General features: G+C 40.0%; 1 protein-coding gene across 7 annotated transcripts in view; it reads right to left on the bottom strand.

Moving 5' to 3' along the window:
• The window catches only part of OSBPL7 (oxysterol binding protein like 7), a 47,367-nt gene that overhangs the window by 21,246 nt on the left and 11,619 nt on the right, over positions 1 to 14,502 (bottom strand). For 5 of the 7 annotated variants that reach the window (XM_081969721.1, XM_081969727.1, XM_081969723.1 and 2 more), the window contains 11 exons: positions 10,505 to 10,708; positions 9,810 to 9,932; positions 7,064 to 7,117; positions 6,786 to 6,899; positions 5,458 to 5,583; positions 4,332 to 4,458; positions 3,773 to 3,876; positions 3,434 to 3,526; positions 2,973 to 3,105; positions 1,618 to 1,769; positions 145 to 252 (listed from right to left, as the gene is read on the bottom strand). In XM_081969721.1, coding sequence (XP_081825847.1) covers positions 145 to 252; positions 1,618 to 1,769; positions 2,973 to 3,105; positions 3,434 to 3,526; positions 3,773 to 3,876; positions 4,332 to 4,458; positions 5,458 to 5,583; positions 6,786 to 6,899; positions 7,064 to 7,117; positions 9,810 to 9,932; positions 10,505 to 10,603 — 1,233 coding nt within the window. In that variant the 5' untranslated portion in view covers positions 10,604 to 10,708. Of the gene's footprint in view, positions 1 to 144; positions 253 to 1,617; positions 1,770 to 2,972; positions 3,106 to 3,433; positions 3,527 to 3,772; positions 3,877 to 4,331; positions 4,459 to 5,457; positions 5,584 to 6,785; positions 6,900 to 7,063; positions 7,118 to 9,809; positions 9,933 to 10,504; positions 10,709 to 12,039; positions 12,124 to 14,502 lie in introns of all 7 variants that reach the window. The other 2 variants (XM_081969724.1, XM_081969726.1) reach the window with 2 other exon arrangements.

The following is a 14,502-nucleotide window of genomic DNA, read 5'->3' as shown; positions in this document are numbered from 1 at the left end:
AGCTGTTAACTATACTTTTCTCATGCAGCCTAAGGAAACATTTGTGTATTAATACACAGTGATTATGCTAGAGATACATTAACTGTCCTGTGATTTCTGGCCATAGAGCAATTTAAGTTACTATTCACTTAGGGAAAGGTTTACCTCATCAGCACTGAATGAGGCAAAAGAATCCAGAGTGGTATCTGAGGAGATGGAGAGCGAATGAAAGCGGCGTATACATTCAGGATTGTCAAGAGTCTGAAGAGAAGCCTGGAAGGAGTAAAAAAAAGTTATTTTGGCACAAGGGAAATGAGGAAGGGAGTGTTAAAGATTGTAAATTACAACTGATCATTTCCTAAACTGTGAAGAAACTGAGCTCTGACTTAAAGCACTCAGACAATCACATTATGCAGGGGACTAAATATGTTTGCCATGATGTAGAGCAGTGATGGCGAACCTATGGCACGCGTGCCACAGGTGGCACGTGGAGCCATTTGTCAGGGCACGCGAGGCGCTGCCTGTCAGCTGTCTCCAGTCCCCTAATCATCTTTGTTGCTCTTCTCTGCACTCTTTCTAGAGTCACCCTTTTTTAAAGCCATTTTTCGCCCTCCCCAGGCTCCAGAGCCTTTATAGGAGCCTGGGGAGGGCGAAAAGAGCCTCCCCCGCCCCCCGGAGGCCCTCCGGAGGCTTCATGAACTTCCCTGAAGCCTCCTGAGCGCAAAAAAACGGCCCTATGGGCAAACCGGAACTTTGGGAACAGACTTCCGGTTTGCTCTGAGGTTCGTTTTGACTGCTCTGAAGGCTTCAGGGAAGCGTCCTGAAGGTCCCTCAAGCCTTCGGAGCGCTCAAAACGACCCTCTGAGCAAACCGGAAGTCACTTCCGATTTGCTCGGAGGTTCGTTTTGACTGCTCCGGAGGCTTCAAGGAAGCATCCTGAAGGTCCCTGAAGCCTCCGGAGGGCTTCCGGGGGGGCAGGGGAGGCTGTTTCTGCCCTCCCCAGGCTCCTATAAAGCCTCTGGAGCCTGGAGAGGGCAAAAAAAGCATGTAAAAATGGGGGGTCGCGCCTGTAGTGTACGCATGCACCCTGGGGGGGTGTCACACATTGCATTATGGGTGCGGCACGCCTGCACACTACCCCCCTGTGCTCCCCCCATTTATGGCACGCGAGCCAAAAAAGGTTCGCCCTCACTGATGTAGAGGTTTTTACCAGTTTGATGGTAGTTATCCTCACCTATCCTTAGTTAAGAGAGTGGACTAAAACCAAGAGATGGAATAAAAGAGACACTGAGTTCTGGTCCCTCTGTAAGCAGAAGTCCAGGTGGTGAGTGTGGGACAGGTGCTTTCTCTCTGCCCAACCCCTCTCACAGAGTTTTCTTGTGGGGAAAACAGGAGGCAGGAACATTATGTATGCCACACTGAGAATTACAAAATAAAGCTGGAATGGCATCATCACCTTTCCAAGAAATACTTGTTTCAAATACAGGAAATAAGATGGTAGTGGGATGGTGGGAAGATCCTTGCAGTCTATGTAAAATGATGTGTGCTTGATTTGGGCTGGGGGGTGGGTGTAGGAATTTCTCAGCTAAGCCTTAAACCAACACTTAACAATTCTTTCAAAGGACCATGGCCCCTTACACCAGCTGTAGTAGTAGAGTTGATGCCATCTCCAAGGTCAACCTGTGCAGAAGACAGAGTGTCACGTTGCAGATCTAACATCTGCTGCAATTCTTGGAGACGGTCACGCTCAGAGGTCAGCACAGCCAGCACACTGCTGAGAGAACCATGAACTGGAACAAAAACAAAAAAAAATTACAGACAGCATTATATTCCATTAGTGCAGAGGATTCTGTTATCAAGAAAAGATTCCAGAATCCTCAGAATTTTAACTTTCTTGAAGAACCTCAAATTTTATAGACAGCAATTATCAAAGGGGGATTAATATATAAAATATTAAAATATTAAATAGACAAGATGGTGCCTCCAGACATTATGAGCTTCAGCCATCATTAATTTCAACCAGGATAAACAATTGCAAGAATGGTAGAAACTATAGCACAAAACTTCTGGAATGCAAGAGTACCTACTCTTGATGAATCAAGGTCCAATGAAATCTCACAAGATAGTTGATTTAATATTTGTGTGCAAGCAAGAGAGACAGTGTACTTTCAGGAGTAAGTAAGTAAGTAAGTCTCTTCAACAGAGACTGTACTTTTAGAAGGTGGAGAGAAATTTCTAAAGACACAACATTGCTTTCTCTTTCTGATGCACTCTAGCTAGCTTTATTTGTGGAAAATGGTGGAAGTTGTAATCCAACATATCTGGAGAGCAACAGATAGGCAAGATTCCTTATTATGTATGCTTCCCCTATTTTTCAAAAGCAAAGTTATATAATATATTAACAAAATCTGTACATTTTATATAGGTTACAAAAGGAATAGGAACTCTTTAGATCTCAATGGCTGTGACTTACCGTGACAAAACATATGTCTCAGGAGATGGGAAGAATTTAAGAAGAGAAGAAAGCAAATAATCAGAGCCCATAAACTCAAGGCCCTGGCCCGCGGGGTGCTTAGATCTGGTCCACAGGGCTGCCCAGGAAACAGCAAAGGGCTGGCCTGCGATGCCTCTGCAAGTGAAAGCAGGCTCCTGAGATCCATTTTCACTGGCAGAGGGTTACAGGAGGCTGTCGCAGTAAAAAACGGAGCTCAGGAGCCCGTTTTCCCTGGCAGAGCGCTCAGTCTACCACAGGCACCCCCTACATGAGTGATATTGAGCTGACCACACACACCCTAGCCCCCCATCCCAGGTAAAACACAACCCTAATGCAGCCCTCAATGAAATTGAGTTTCACACCCCTGCCATAAAACAATGGCTTCAGTCCTCTCCACAGTCCAAGATGGAAATCAGTGTCTCCCACTACACCATAGTAAAAAAAAGGCAGTCATCCCTGAAGCTTCTGATACAACTATTAATATCTGTACTGAGCTCACCTTTCTGAGCTAAGATCCAGAAACTTCTTTGGAGTTGGCTATACTCTGGAGGTACGCTAAACATGGCCTGGTGCTGACAGGACTCAAAATATCTTGAGAGATTGGGAACGGAGCCATGCAGGCGTCCCACCTGCTAGAAGAAAAACCAATTGGTTTTAGGCACCCACAAAACCTTCCCAATTCAAATCCTTTCCTCTCCAATTCCTTACGATGATTCCTTTCTCTATCCCAGAAAAGTACCTCATCTCCAAAATCAACTGTGGCCCTTCCTAACCTTGGGATGTTGATCACACTTATTGGTAGCAACTCTTTGGGCCCTTCATCCAGCCCTCTCTGTAGATCTGAAGTTGGGATCTTTTACATAGCAAAAAATATCTCCATTGCTGATTGATTGCTCCTCTCACTCTATATTTTCTACCTTTATGCCAAACGCTATCTACCCCATCCCCAAACAATCTCACCCTGCCTATGGTGTCATCCTTTGCAAAGCTCTGAGTGCACCAGATCCGCGTCGATCTCTTTGCTTTTCTGGGTCTTTCTGTTCCTGTTGAGGTCTGTAAAATCAAGATGCAATCTCAAACTGTACAACCATCAAAGATCAATTCCAAATCAAAATGCTAATTATAATCTAATCTCAGGAATGCTCTGATTTGTATTTGTTACTACACAGTGACTCATAACTGGCCTAAGTAGTGTGAAAGTAACTTTGTAGCCTTTGACCAAATATGTTGCTTAAAGAGTATTTTTTTTAATGTAAAACTTTGCAGAAAAGGAATGCTACTAACACACCTGTACCTTACCTGACTGCTTGAGATTAGAGGGGCAGAGGGAATGCGGTGGAGAGATTCCAAACTTTGTAGCATACGGCTGAGCTCTTGAAGCTTTCCCTGACATTCTGAGAGTTCTGGAAAAAAATAGAAAAAAGAAAAAGTAGACTAGGATATAGTAAGGCAGCACTGCCTGTTCTCTCAGAATATCAAAACACCAGACAATCAGCCGTTGGAAAAGAACACCCACTGGGGGAAATTTGCTAAGGGAAGGATAAATGGATGACCTACATTGAAAATGTATTTCACTGGCTAAATTCCCACAAGAACTTGCAGTATTCAGTGACCAAAACCTAAGGAAAATTGATTGGGAAGAACTTGTCCGCCTGTCCCACAAACCCACCCGTAACAGAACATACAATATTAATCTAGGTAACTGGTCAATCCCTTCATTGGGTATCTACTTACTCTGATAAATTCTATTCTAATCGCCTTATCTCTGAAGATGAAAGCTGGCTTGGAAATAGCCAAGGTTCAAATACTGTGACTACCAGCTAAGAAAGACCTTCTGATTGATAAGAAGTTTCATTACCTGCTGAGCACCTGCCCAGTCCTTTGCTGTCACTGAGCCAAGAATTCACCTTTTCTTGGGGACTGGCTAGTGAAGATAAGGCAGGGGCACTTTCTGACATCAGTATGTGGCGCCGTGAGCTGCAAGCCTGCAAGAACGAAGCAAGACAATATAGAAGAATGGAAACTAGAAGCAAAGGAGATGGATAATTCACTCCAGATTTCAGAATCTAGGATGGATCTTCAGCCTGTGAAACTCTTGGGTACACTGGCAAATCTGTAAAAAATGTTATCACAAAATGGATACCATAGAGGACATTCTCAACTACATTAAAAACTTGTCTGAGAAATTGAATACAAAGGAGAGTTTGGATAGTACCCTAATACTGATATTGACTTCCATAAAATACAATAGTAGGAAAATGCTTCTTAACTCCAGCTTATCTTCTGAGGACTATGTGGAATTTTCCATGTCATTTTCTTAACAATAGTTTGGAAGTGGTTCACTGTGATTTCGCTGGGATTTTAAAAAACTTGTTGCTTTGATGTCCCACTTTAGTAAACAGCCCTAGGATTTCCTGGTGGATGTTACCAAATACCACATCCGAGTTTTCATTGTCAACCAAGTTTGGCTAGGTCCTGCCACCCAACTGGCAGAAACATTTTAAAAAATACTCATTTCCAAGATGAATCTTGCTGATGCTCAGAGACTCTTAGATCAAAACACACATACACAAACACTGGTGTTTCTCTTTACCTCTTCTAAAAACCACCCAATTTACTAGGCAGCAAGAAAAAAATTTCTTCTTCAAATATAGTTTTATTTGCTGGCTTTCTCAGCAAAATAGAAGCAGCATTTTTCACCCAATTTACTTCTTCCTTTTCTGGCCTCTAAGTCCATGAACAGCTCAAAAGCATTCTAGGGAGAAGAGAGGAGTGGAGGAAGGAGAGGAGAATTATTCACTGGAATAATCTACACAACTTTGACCCATGTTGCAAAAAGTAATTATTTGGATAGATGCTATACAATTTCCCTCTGTTTGCATACAATCTACAAAAACAGTGAGGAATACTTAAGATGCTCCATTATCACATTTCAGCAGTGATGCTTACCATCAAGCAAGAAGGATCTATTTTACTGTACTCACTTGTGTGGGATGAGAGACTCTGCCACCACCTGTCATGAACGGTCTTCGGGATACATGTGATTTCTCTGCTTGCCGGTGCAAGCACAGCTTTGCAACCCAATTATTGAATAGCTCTTGGGATTTTATCTAAAATAAGTGAGGCCGAGACAAGACAGCAAAATGTTAAAAAAATAACATTTTGTCCCAAATATTGTGATTCTGAGCTGCAGCAGCAAGCTGCATCTTCTGCTGAAACTAATATTTATAAGATGGTAAAAATTTCACAAATGTTTCATTTCTCCTCTCTGACAGGACTGTTCCTGTTCCTAACAATCTGTTCCTTCTTCCGATACCCGAAGTTAGTAACTGCAAGTAGCTTCTTCATTTATGTAAAGGTAGGGTCAACTCTGCTAGTGGAAATTGTACCTCAAATTAGATGGGGATAGAAGATGATGTTTGAAATCTGAGGCATAAAACTGATTTCTAGGCCTTTATTTGAGAGTTGGCATGAATTTATGAGCTTCATCTTAACATAATTCCATGGCAAGAATTTGTGTTTTCTGATTTTTATGACTGGCAAAAAATAGTAACTTGCTATGGTTAGGGTAGAGATAACAGTTGTCATCAAGTATTTATTTGACGTAGAAGATTTAAAAACTGCCTCATTTCAGAAACTCTGCAAAGACCACGGGAAGCTTCAGATGCTTAATCATAATAAATAAAAGTGTGCAGCCACCAATTCATATAGAATCAACCTGCTACATTATTTTAAAAGCACAAGAAAATATAACTTAGAAGCTAACTCCTGCTTTTAGCAATGATGAATACGATCAAACTTCAAGATGCCATATACTCAGCTGTGCCCTGCATGCATACGTATGCATAAATACTTCTACCGTGAATGGGCTTTAAATATTCAGTTGGGATTTGAATTCTATTTTCACAAAAGAGAACAAGTGGACTCTTTATCCTTTACCAGAGATCCAGAGAATGATAAGCAGCTGCAAACAAAATGCTCGGTGAGGATACTATTATGCCTGCTGAACTCTACAGACATATTTTAGATATTAGTGTATTATTGTTCTGCAAAGCATTTTCCTGCTTTAACACATGGAGAAATGTTTTGTGCACCCAACACAATAACTTTGCAAAAACATATTTTCAGGTATAATTTGTCAGTTCAAGCCTTTCTCCATCACATACATTCTTAAACCAGTTCTCAGATTTTGAACAACGGAGAAAGAACATCTTAGCATTTGTAAGCCAGAGATTAAGGATGAATTGGCATATGATTGCAGAATTCCACCGATCTTTTTTTTTCCTTTCATCCTGGGTCATTCCATGTATACCTTAAGATGATAAATATTCTCTTCTGTGTCCAAGTCCACACGTTGGGCCTTTTTATTAATTGACATGACTGACAAACAAACATCTATGGAGCCATGTAACTTCCCCTTCAAGACCTAGAGAAAATATCACAAATATAGTTACACAGAGAAATTATATAAGACCTTTTCTTAAATATATTTCTCAGTAAATTAACTGCCCTCCTTTGTCCCCATCAGGATTCCTGTAAATATTGGTATATGACACTCAGTTATTCCCAATTCCACTATTCTGTACTCACATCTTGGCGTGTTGTGGCATATTTCAGAATGCCATCTTCCAAAACAAAATAACGCTTAGAGAGAGAAAGAGAGAGAAAAAGGGGGAAAGAATAAATCAATAGTACTGGACTTGATTGAATAAAATCAATAAACTATATCATATGATATTCCTTAAAAGTTGAAAGAGTTGGACAATATAGTTTCAAAATTGCTTTTATCATATTCACTGGTTTCTAGACTAGTCTTTTCCAATTCAATCAAGGACTATGCCAGCTGAGAATTTTAGAAGTTGTAGTCCACCAATTGGAAAAATTGGTTTAGATTGTTTACTAAAAATGGAGATCATAAGCATGAATAGCATAAATAGAATAATTAATATTCTACTATTTATTTATTGTTCAGTATTCCAATCAAAATTCTAAGCACCAGTCATGCCATTGTTCAGAATGCATATTCCATTCCTCCAGCAGTCAGTATTTGGTATAGTAGTTAAGGCACCAGGCTAGAAGCCAGGAGATTTGTGAATGCTAGGTACTTCCTTAGGCATCAAAATTGGCTGGGTAACTTTGGGCCTGTCACTCTCTCTCAGCAAAATCTACGTCTCATGATTGTTGTGGGGAAAATAGGATGCAGAAGTATTGTGTAGGCTCCTTGAATAATTTATAAAAACATTAAAGGTGAGATAGCAATAGCACTTAGACTTATTCATCACTTCGAACTGTTTTACAGCTCCTCTCTAAGTGGCTTACAGCCTTGTTCCCCAACCCCCGGGCCGCGGACCGGTGCCGGTCCGTGGATCAATCGGCACCGGGCCGCCCGAGGAACTTCAAATCATTTCACTGTGGCGGGCGGCCGAGGCACAGAGCATTGCGCCCTCCAAAGCCCGCCCATTGTGTGACAATAGCGAATGAAAATTCGCTATTGTTACACTGATGCTCCTCCTGGCCAATCAGGGAGCGGGTCCTGCTGTGCGGGTTCAGGCATAAGTGCACGGAGGGGGGGGCGGGGGTTCTCTGCTATTGAGGAGACTCAGCACTATGGCACGATGATCTCTGTATTGAAAGGGGGAATGCTGAGGCATCTCTGTATTGAAAGGGGCACGCTGGCAACTATGTTCAAGACAACAACTCTGCCGGTGTTCTGGATTAAAGTCATGGCGGAATACCCTGAGATTGCCACCACAGCACTTAAATCCCTATTGCCATTTCCGACAACCTATCTGTGTGAAGCGGGGTTTTCTGCAGTGACAGCAACCAAAACAAAACAACGGAATAAACTGGACATAAGCAACACACTTCGGGTGTCATTGTCTCCTATTACCCCCAGATGGAACCATCTCGTTGCAAAGAAACAAGCTCAGGGTTCTCATTGATTTGGCATTCTAGTGAGTTAAATAAAATAAATCACTTTATATTCATTTTTTGGTGTAGCTGTATTTTATTTTGAAGGCATGTTTAAATACAATTAAATTAAAATTATTAAATCAAAACAAGCGGGCCACGGAAAAATTATCAAACATTTACCAGTCCGCGGCGATAAAAAGGTTGGGGAGCACTGGCTTACAGAGTCAGCATATTGCCCCCAACGATCTGGGTCCTTATTTTACAGACCTCGGAAGGATGGAAGGCTGAGTCAACTTTGAGCTGGTTGAGAATCGAACTGCTGAATTGCTGGCAGCCAGCAGTCAGCAGAAGTAGCCTGCAGTACTGCATTTTAACCACTGCACCACCACAATATATAAATAAAGTAAATAAATACTTTAAAAGTAAATAGGTACTTTAAGCTTTTGTCCTGCTTAGATATCTTTTCTCTGAAAATTAATTCCACTCTTGAGTTTAGTCAACCACATCCCTAGATTCTTATTGCTTACACTGATGTTCACTTTTTAGGGGATTGTTCTGAGACAATTGTAAAATTGACCTGTTGTTCAACATCTTTTAAATATTCCAATAAAAAAATTATCCAAACTTTGAACTCTTTTTCATTGTACTCGTTAAACTTTATAAAACAGGCTAGATTGTTTGTAATTTATTTTCACAAATATGAATTCCTTAACAAATGAGGCAAAAAAGGTAATAAAATGGGGCACAATTCACTTTAGAAATATCTTAATAACAGAAACATTTCCTCACTTAATGACCTGTGTAATCCTTGTTTAATAACAACAATCTGGCTTGCTGGACATGTCATTACTAAGTGGTGTAGTCACTTACAACTATGTCATATAAGGATAGAAGTCCTGGTGTTCTTAAGTGATGATGACCCTGTATTTCATTAGAATGATCTCAATCAATTGCAGTAGACTTTAATGCTTGGTATGGCACCTTGGACATACTTGGAATTTCCAATACTTGAAAATGAGACACATTAATTTCCATTAAGAATTATTCACAGCTAAATATGCCTACAATTGTAATCCCAAAGCATCCAAAATAATTCACACATATTATGACAACAATCATTGTAAGAACTCTTGAAAGAACCACCTGTCATTTATCGGTCTCCTGATAGACTGAAGTGCAACTCCTGAAATTCACAGAAGCAGCCAGCAGATATTTGGGAGACCAACATTCACTTTATCTCCCAGGTTCAGGAGAGCTAGAGTGGCTTGGAATTGGAGGTGTTAATTTAGTGCTATAATTATTTAATTCAGATCAGTGGGGATAGCAAGACAAGTAGGGACAACTCGGGACAACAAGGAGCAAAGTTGCAGTTCATGCCCACCATTGAATCATAGAAACAAAGTCCACTTTATTGACACCATACCTTGTGCCAGCCTTTCAAGGGCCATTTTCGCTTCTTTAACAGGTAACCCTCCTGCCTTTCTGGCTGCTGGATGACCCCACTATGGATGTGCAAATCATCTATCACTTCCCAGCTCTCAGAACTCTATGTAAAAAAAAAAGTTAGAAACATGGGAGCTTTAATCCAAAAGGAGATCTTTGATGACTTGGGCTATAACTATCCAGACATCACTCACTATCCTGCAGCCCCTTATCACTGCCAGTTAGAGTTCAAGACCAAGTACTTTGCCTGTATTGCAGTCTGGAGTAGATAGATCCTTGAACAGAGTTGAACTACCACATTCAACAGTCCAGAAAATACAAACAACACAGGCAATATTAGGAATTACTATTTAGTAGCATTTAGAACAAAGAAGGGTAATTAACTTTCTCAAGGAACCATATGAGAAATGTGGATTGTGGTGGAGGGCCAACAATGCTACCCTGTATTCCCACTCCTGCACCCTCCAATGCCGTGCCAAGGCCCCATTGCCAATGCCACATGCCAGATGTGGCCCGTGGACCATAAAATACCTAGCACAGCTTCCCACCCCAACGCACCCATTAACCCAAGCACAATAAACAGATGTATCTAGTCAAACATTTGATCTGGAGTTCCTCCCCCAATCCCAGGGACATGTAGGGATCAGTTTTGTAGACAGTCAAAAGGATCCACACCTGCCAAGCGATGCTGTGTTTGGAAGATACAGTGCTATTCGACCGGGAAGGGGGCAATGCCCTTTTAGGAGATGACAGTTCTTTTTCATGGTTACCCATCCCTGGGAAGACTGTATTCTCTTGCCATGAACCAAGGAAGCATCAGCAATGCACTTTTTGGGAATGTGTCTTCATCTCCAGATCATCACCTTCAGAGGGCTGTGGCTATGAGAAAAGAAAAAAAAATAGACAAATTAGTACTCAGACATCCTGATCCCAAGGAAATGATATCACCCATATGGTGCAGTGGTCAAAGCATTTCAGTTATATTAGTTGTAGAGTTCTATTTCCTTATCAGATAGTATCTGTATTTCTTAATCATAACTACTTTCTTTTTGCTTTGCTTCTTTATTCCAAAAATTATAGCCTTTTTTCACAAATAATTCCTTGCCCATAACTCAGGTTTTTAAAGTGTCCCTTCAATGATTTATATAGATGTGATTCTAAAATCCTAGTCAAAAATTGGAATATAGATGATTTTTAAAATCCTCTTCTGCAAATCACTATGCAAAATCTAAATGTGACAGTTTTCCTCCTCTTTCAAAGCACAACCTGATGGAGGCTTACTAAGAAATCAATCTTATGTCCATTTGTACTGTCTCACAAAACAGGATACAGAGTTGTCTTCTTTTCCAGGGTCTGCTATGAAGGAAACAAACCATTGATCCAGAATGAAGGAAAAATTCCAGATTGTGACCTTTGTTTTGCTGTATAGCCATGTCTGTAAGGATTTATCCAGAGTATTAGCTATAATCAAGCTCTCCTTTTTGGCCAACAGCCTGCCTGAAAAAGATACCACAAAGCTTACTCCCTATCATGCTGAGTTAGTCTTAGCTTTGTCTTACATTGCAGTCTCTTCTAAAAGATCTCAGCCTCCTAATTTCTGACATTCTAGAAACAAGGCAGTGATTTCATGATCTAAACCTTAGACATTGGATAATCTTGCTTTCAACTTCTGCACAGCAATATGTAGAAACTGCTCTTACTCTCATACACAAAAATTGATTCATCCCCAACCCCACTTGAGCCTTGTTTCTACTTTCATTCTTTTCCTCCATCCCTATTCCAAAGCACAAACGGTGCACAGAAGCATCACATGCACTAAGCTTGGTTTTCCCTCTTGCAGAGGTTGTGGTGACTGCAAAATGTAGATTCCTCTGTTTTTCTCTTCCTGCTGCAAAATTTAGCATATAGCATAAGGTGGATTTTTTCCTCCTAGTGAAGAGAGAACAATTAGCATTTAACAAGAGGAAGAAACCACCCTGGTATTGCTATGACTGATTCACCTAATCCTCCTGCGGATAGAGGCTCAGGTGGCTCCTCTTAAACAAAACTGAACCCCATTTCTACCCGTGGCCCTCTGACCCATCTCACCTGTACAATTGTCAATACTTTTCTGGTTCTGTTGCAGCAGCTATTCAGTTACACCCTTTATGCATCAATCCTCCCTTAGCAAACAGGTTCTCAGTTTGTCACCTGATCTTATGTGTATTTACCCAGATGTAAGCTGCCCTGAATTCAATTGAAACAGTCATGCAGAACTCTGCAGCTTTAACGTCTCAGTCCTTCTCTGTTTCTTGCTGAAGACAGAAACAAAGGGAAGAAAGGGAATACATCTTGCCTAAGTTCTTGGTTGTTGTTTTTTAAGGTCAGTTGAGTTCCCTGAAGTAGAAAAGAGAATCTTACAAAGGGAGGTACTGGATGTAATTTCACATAACAGTTAATTGTGGTTCCCTTTACGGAAATGAGCCTTAGGTGAACTCTATCATAAATCCTGAAGCATGACACAAGATAGAAGAGTTTCCATTGTGCAGCAGTCTATTTGGATGCATTGATCTACCATTGATGTCAGATCTGCCATCCACCCCCTTCATCTTCACTTTGCGTTGCTGGCATCCAGCCATAAAAAGGGAGTGGGAGGGAAATGGGGAGGAAACACCGAGAAAGGGATGATAGGAACCAGAGGTGCCAATCCAAAACAACAGACAAGAGATCCAAGGATATAAGTGTGAGAATAATGCTGGCTCATGATTAAATGCAAACAAAACTGAAAACTTTTAATGTTTCTATGGGAGTACAAAGGATGGAAAATATTGAATCCTAAAGTCTGCTTGAGTACATTCCTTCAAATGACCTCTTCTATGTAAGCTGTCAATGTGTTTGTTTTTATTGTGGCAGCATAGAGTTAAATTTTAAATGAAGAAATCTGCATTTCTTTATGGCTAGCCAGATTTCTCCATGACTTTCTCTCTGCTTAATCGTGTGTTTTTTTAAAAAAAAATTTTTTTAAATAGACTGCAAGTGTAATTACCTCTTCTTGGAAATGCTTTAGATAATTGAACAAAGGCCTTACTCATAAAATAAACAAATTCACAAGTATTAACTCATGTTTCAAACACTGTATAATAACTCTGAAACATTTATGCGTAACATTTCTGTCCTGTTCAGGAAAATTTACGGCACAAGATTGCTTTCTGTCAAGTCCAAAAGTTAGAACCCTGGGTTCCTAAAATGTCTCAAAGATTAGAAGCAAATTATCTATCAATAAATTCCTCTCGTGCTTTTAAAATATTTTTCAAATTATTTTGAACATGCAGCATGAAAAAAATCCCCTAGCTGTGGCCTAGTTTGAGCCTGGAATGACTAGTGGGGATTTATACGGAGTAATTTATGAGATTAAGCACAAGTAGTCTTTGCTTATCAACCAGTTTGCAAGCGATCATTTGAGGTTATGATGGACTTCCCCACCTAATTAGCTAATTACAGATCTGATTTTAAAGAACAGATAGCGGCAACCTTTCCAAAGGTCATTGTAATTGCATTTTGGCAACTGGCTTGCTCCTATGGCTGTTTTCAGTATCCTGTGATCACATTATTTTTGTGAGTTTTATGGGTTTCTGTTGTTTTATTTGTGATTTGCAGCAAAAAACGGCGTTTGGGGAAAATAGGTTCTTTTAACAACCACTGCATTTGCTTAATGACTGCCACCCAAAAGGTAAATTAGGGCATGACTATCTGGTGACCTGCTTAACAACCACTGCAATCATAATTCAAAGCTCAATTATGGTCACACATCAAGGATGGCTATGTGTATTTCTAAGTGATTAACTACAGGTGGTCTTCAACCATTTTTAGTGACATTTGAAAGTTACAAAGGCACTGAAAAAAGTAACTTACAAGTGGTTTTCACACTTCACACTTACAACATTGCAGCATTGCAAAGTCTGAACATTTTAATCCCTTTTCTAATAATTGTTTTTGTGCATGATCAACCAGTGGTGTGGAAAGGTATTTAACCAAAAGTTTTGCATGTGGGGATTCAATCTCTGTCAGTTGTAAATCATGGTTTATGGCTTTATGTGACATTTGAATGTAGTTGTTTTCTTTATCTTGTTTAGTGAACCATAGCAAAGTAAGATATATTTTAAGCTCAGTGTGTGAACTTTTACTATACTGTTATTTGCACAGCAGGTTCACATCAAAACCATTTTCACATACAAATTATGTTTCCTGAACTGAATAAATTAAAATGGATGGATTAGGAAATGTGTGTTTTTCTGCCTTTATTAACTAATGAAGCTAACTATAATTATTCACTTTTGTCACTTACTTTTCTTTTTCTCCCTATTAGAATAACATACTTCATCCAAGCCTTCAATTTCACCGAGTAATAAAAACATACACATAGTAAGAAATCTGAATTTGAACAAACAAGTCAAGATGAATTGATGTAAATCAACCTAGTTTGTAAGTATATTGCAATGATTTGCATAATTATATTTACACGAAGAAATAAGTGTGTCGTTTGCACAAAATTTGCAGGTTTTTCTCATGCAAAAGAACAATTCCAGATTTGGAGTGAGTGTTTTGCTGAGAAGTTGTCTTTGTGAGAGTAGCAAAAGCAATAACACTTAGACTAATATACCATTCCGTAGTGCTTTACAGCACTCTCTGGGTGG

This window comes from Natrix helvetica (assembly GCF_964273705.1).
Source record: "Natrix helvetica genome assembly, chromosome: Z".
In the NCBI taxonomy this organism is placed as follows: domain Eukaryota; kingdom Metazoa; phylum Chordata; class Lepidosauria; order Squamata; family Natricidae; genus Natrix; species Natrix helvetica.
The sequence above is the reverse complement of the archived record's forward strand: the minus strand, read 5'-3'. Positions and strand labels throughout refer to the sequence as shown.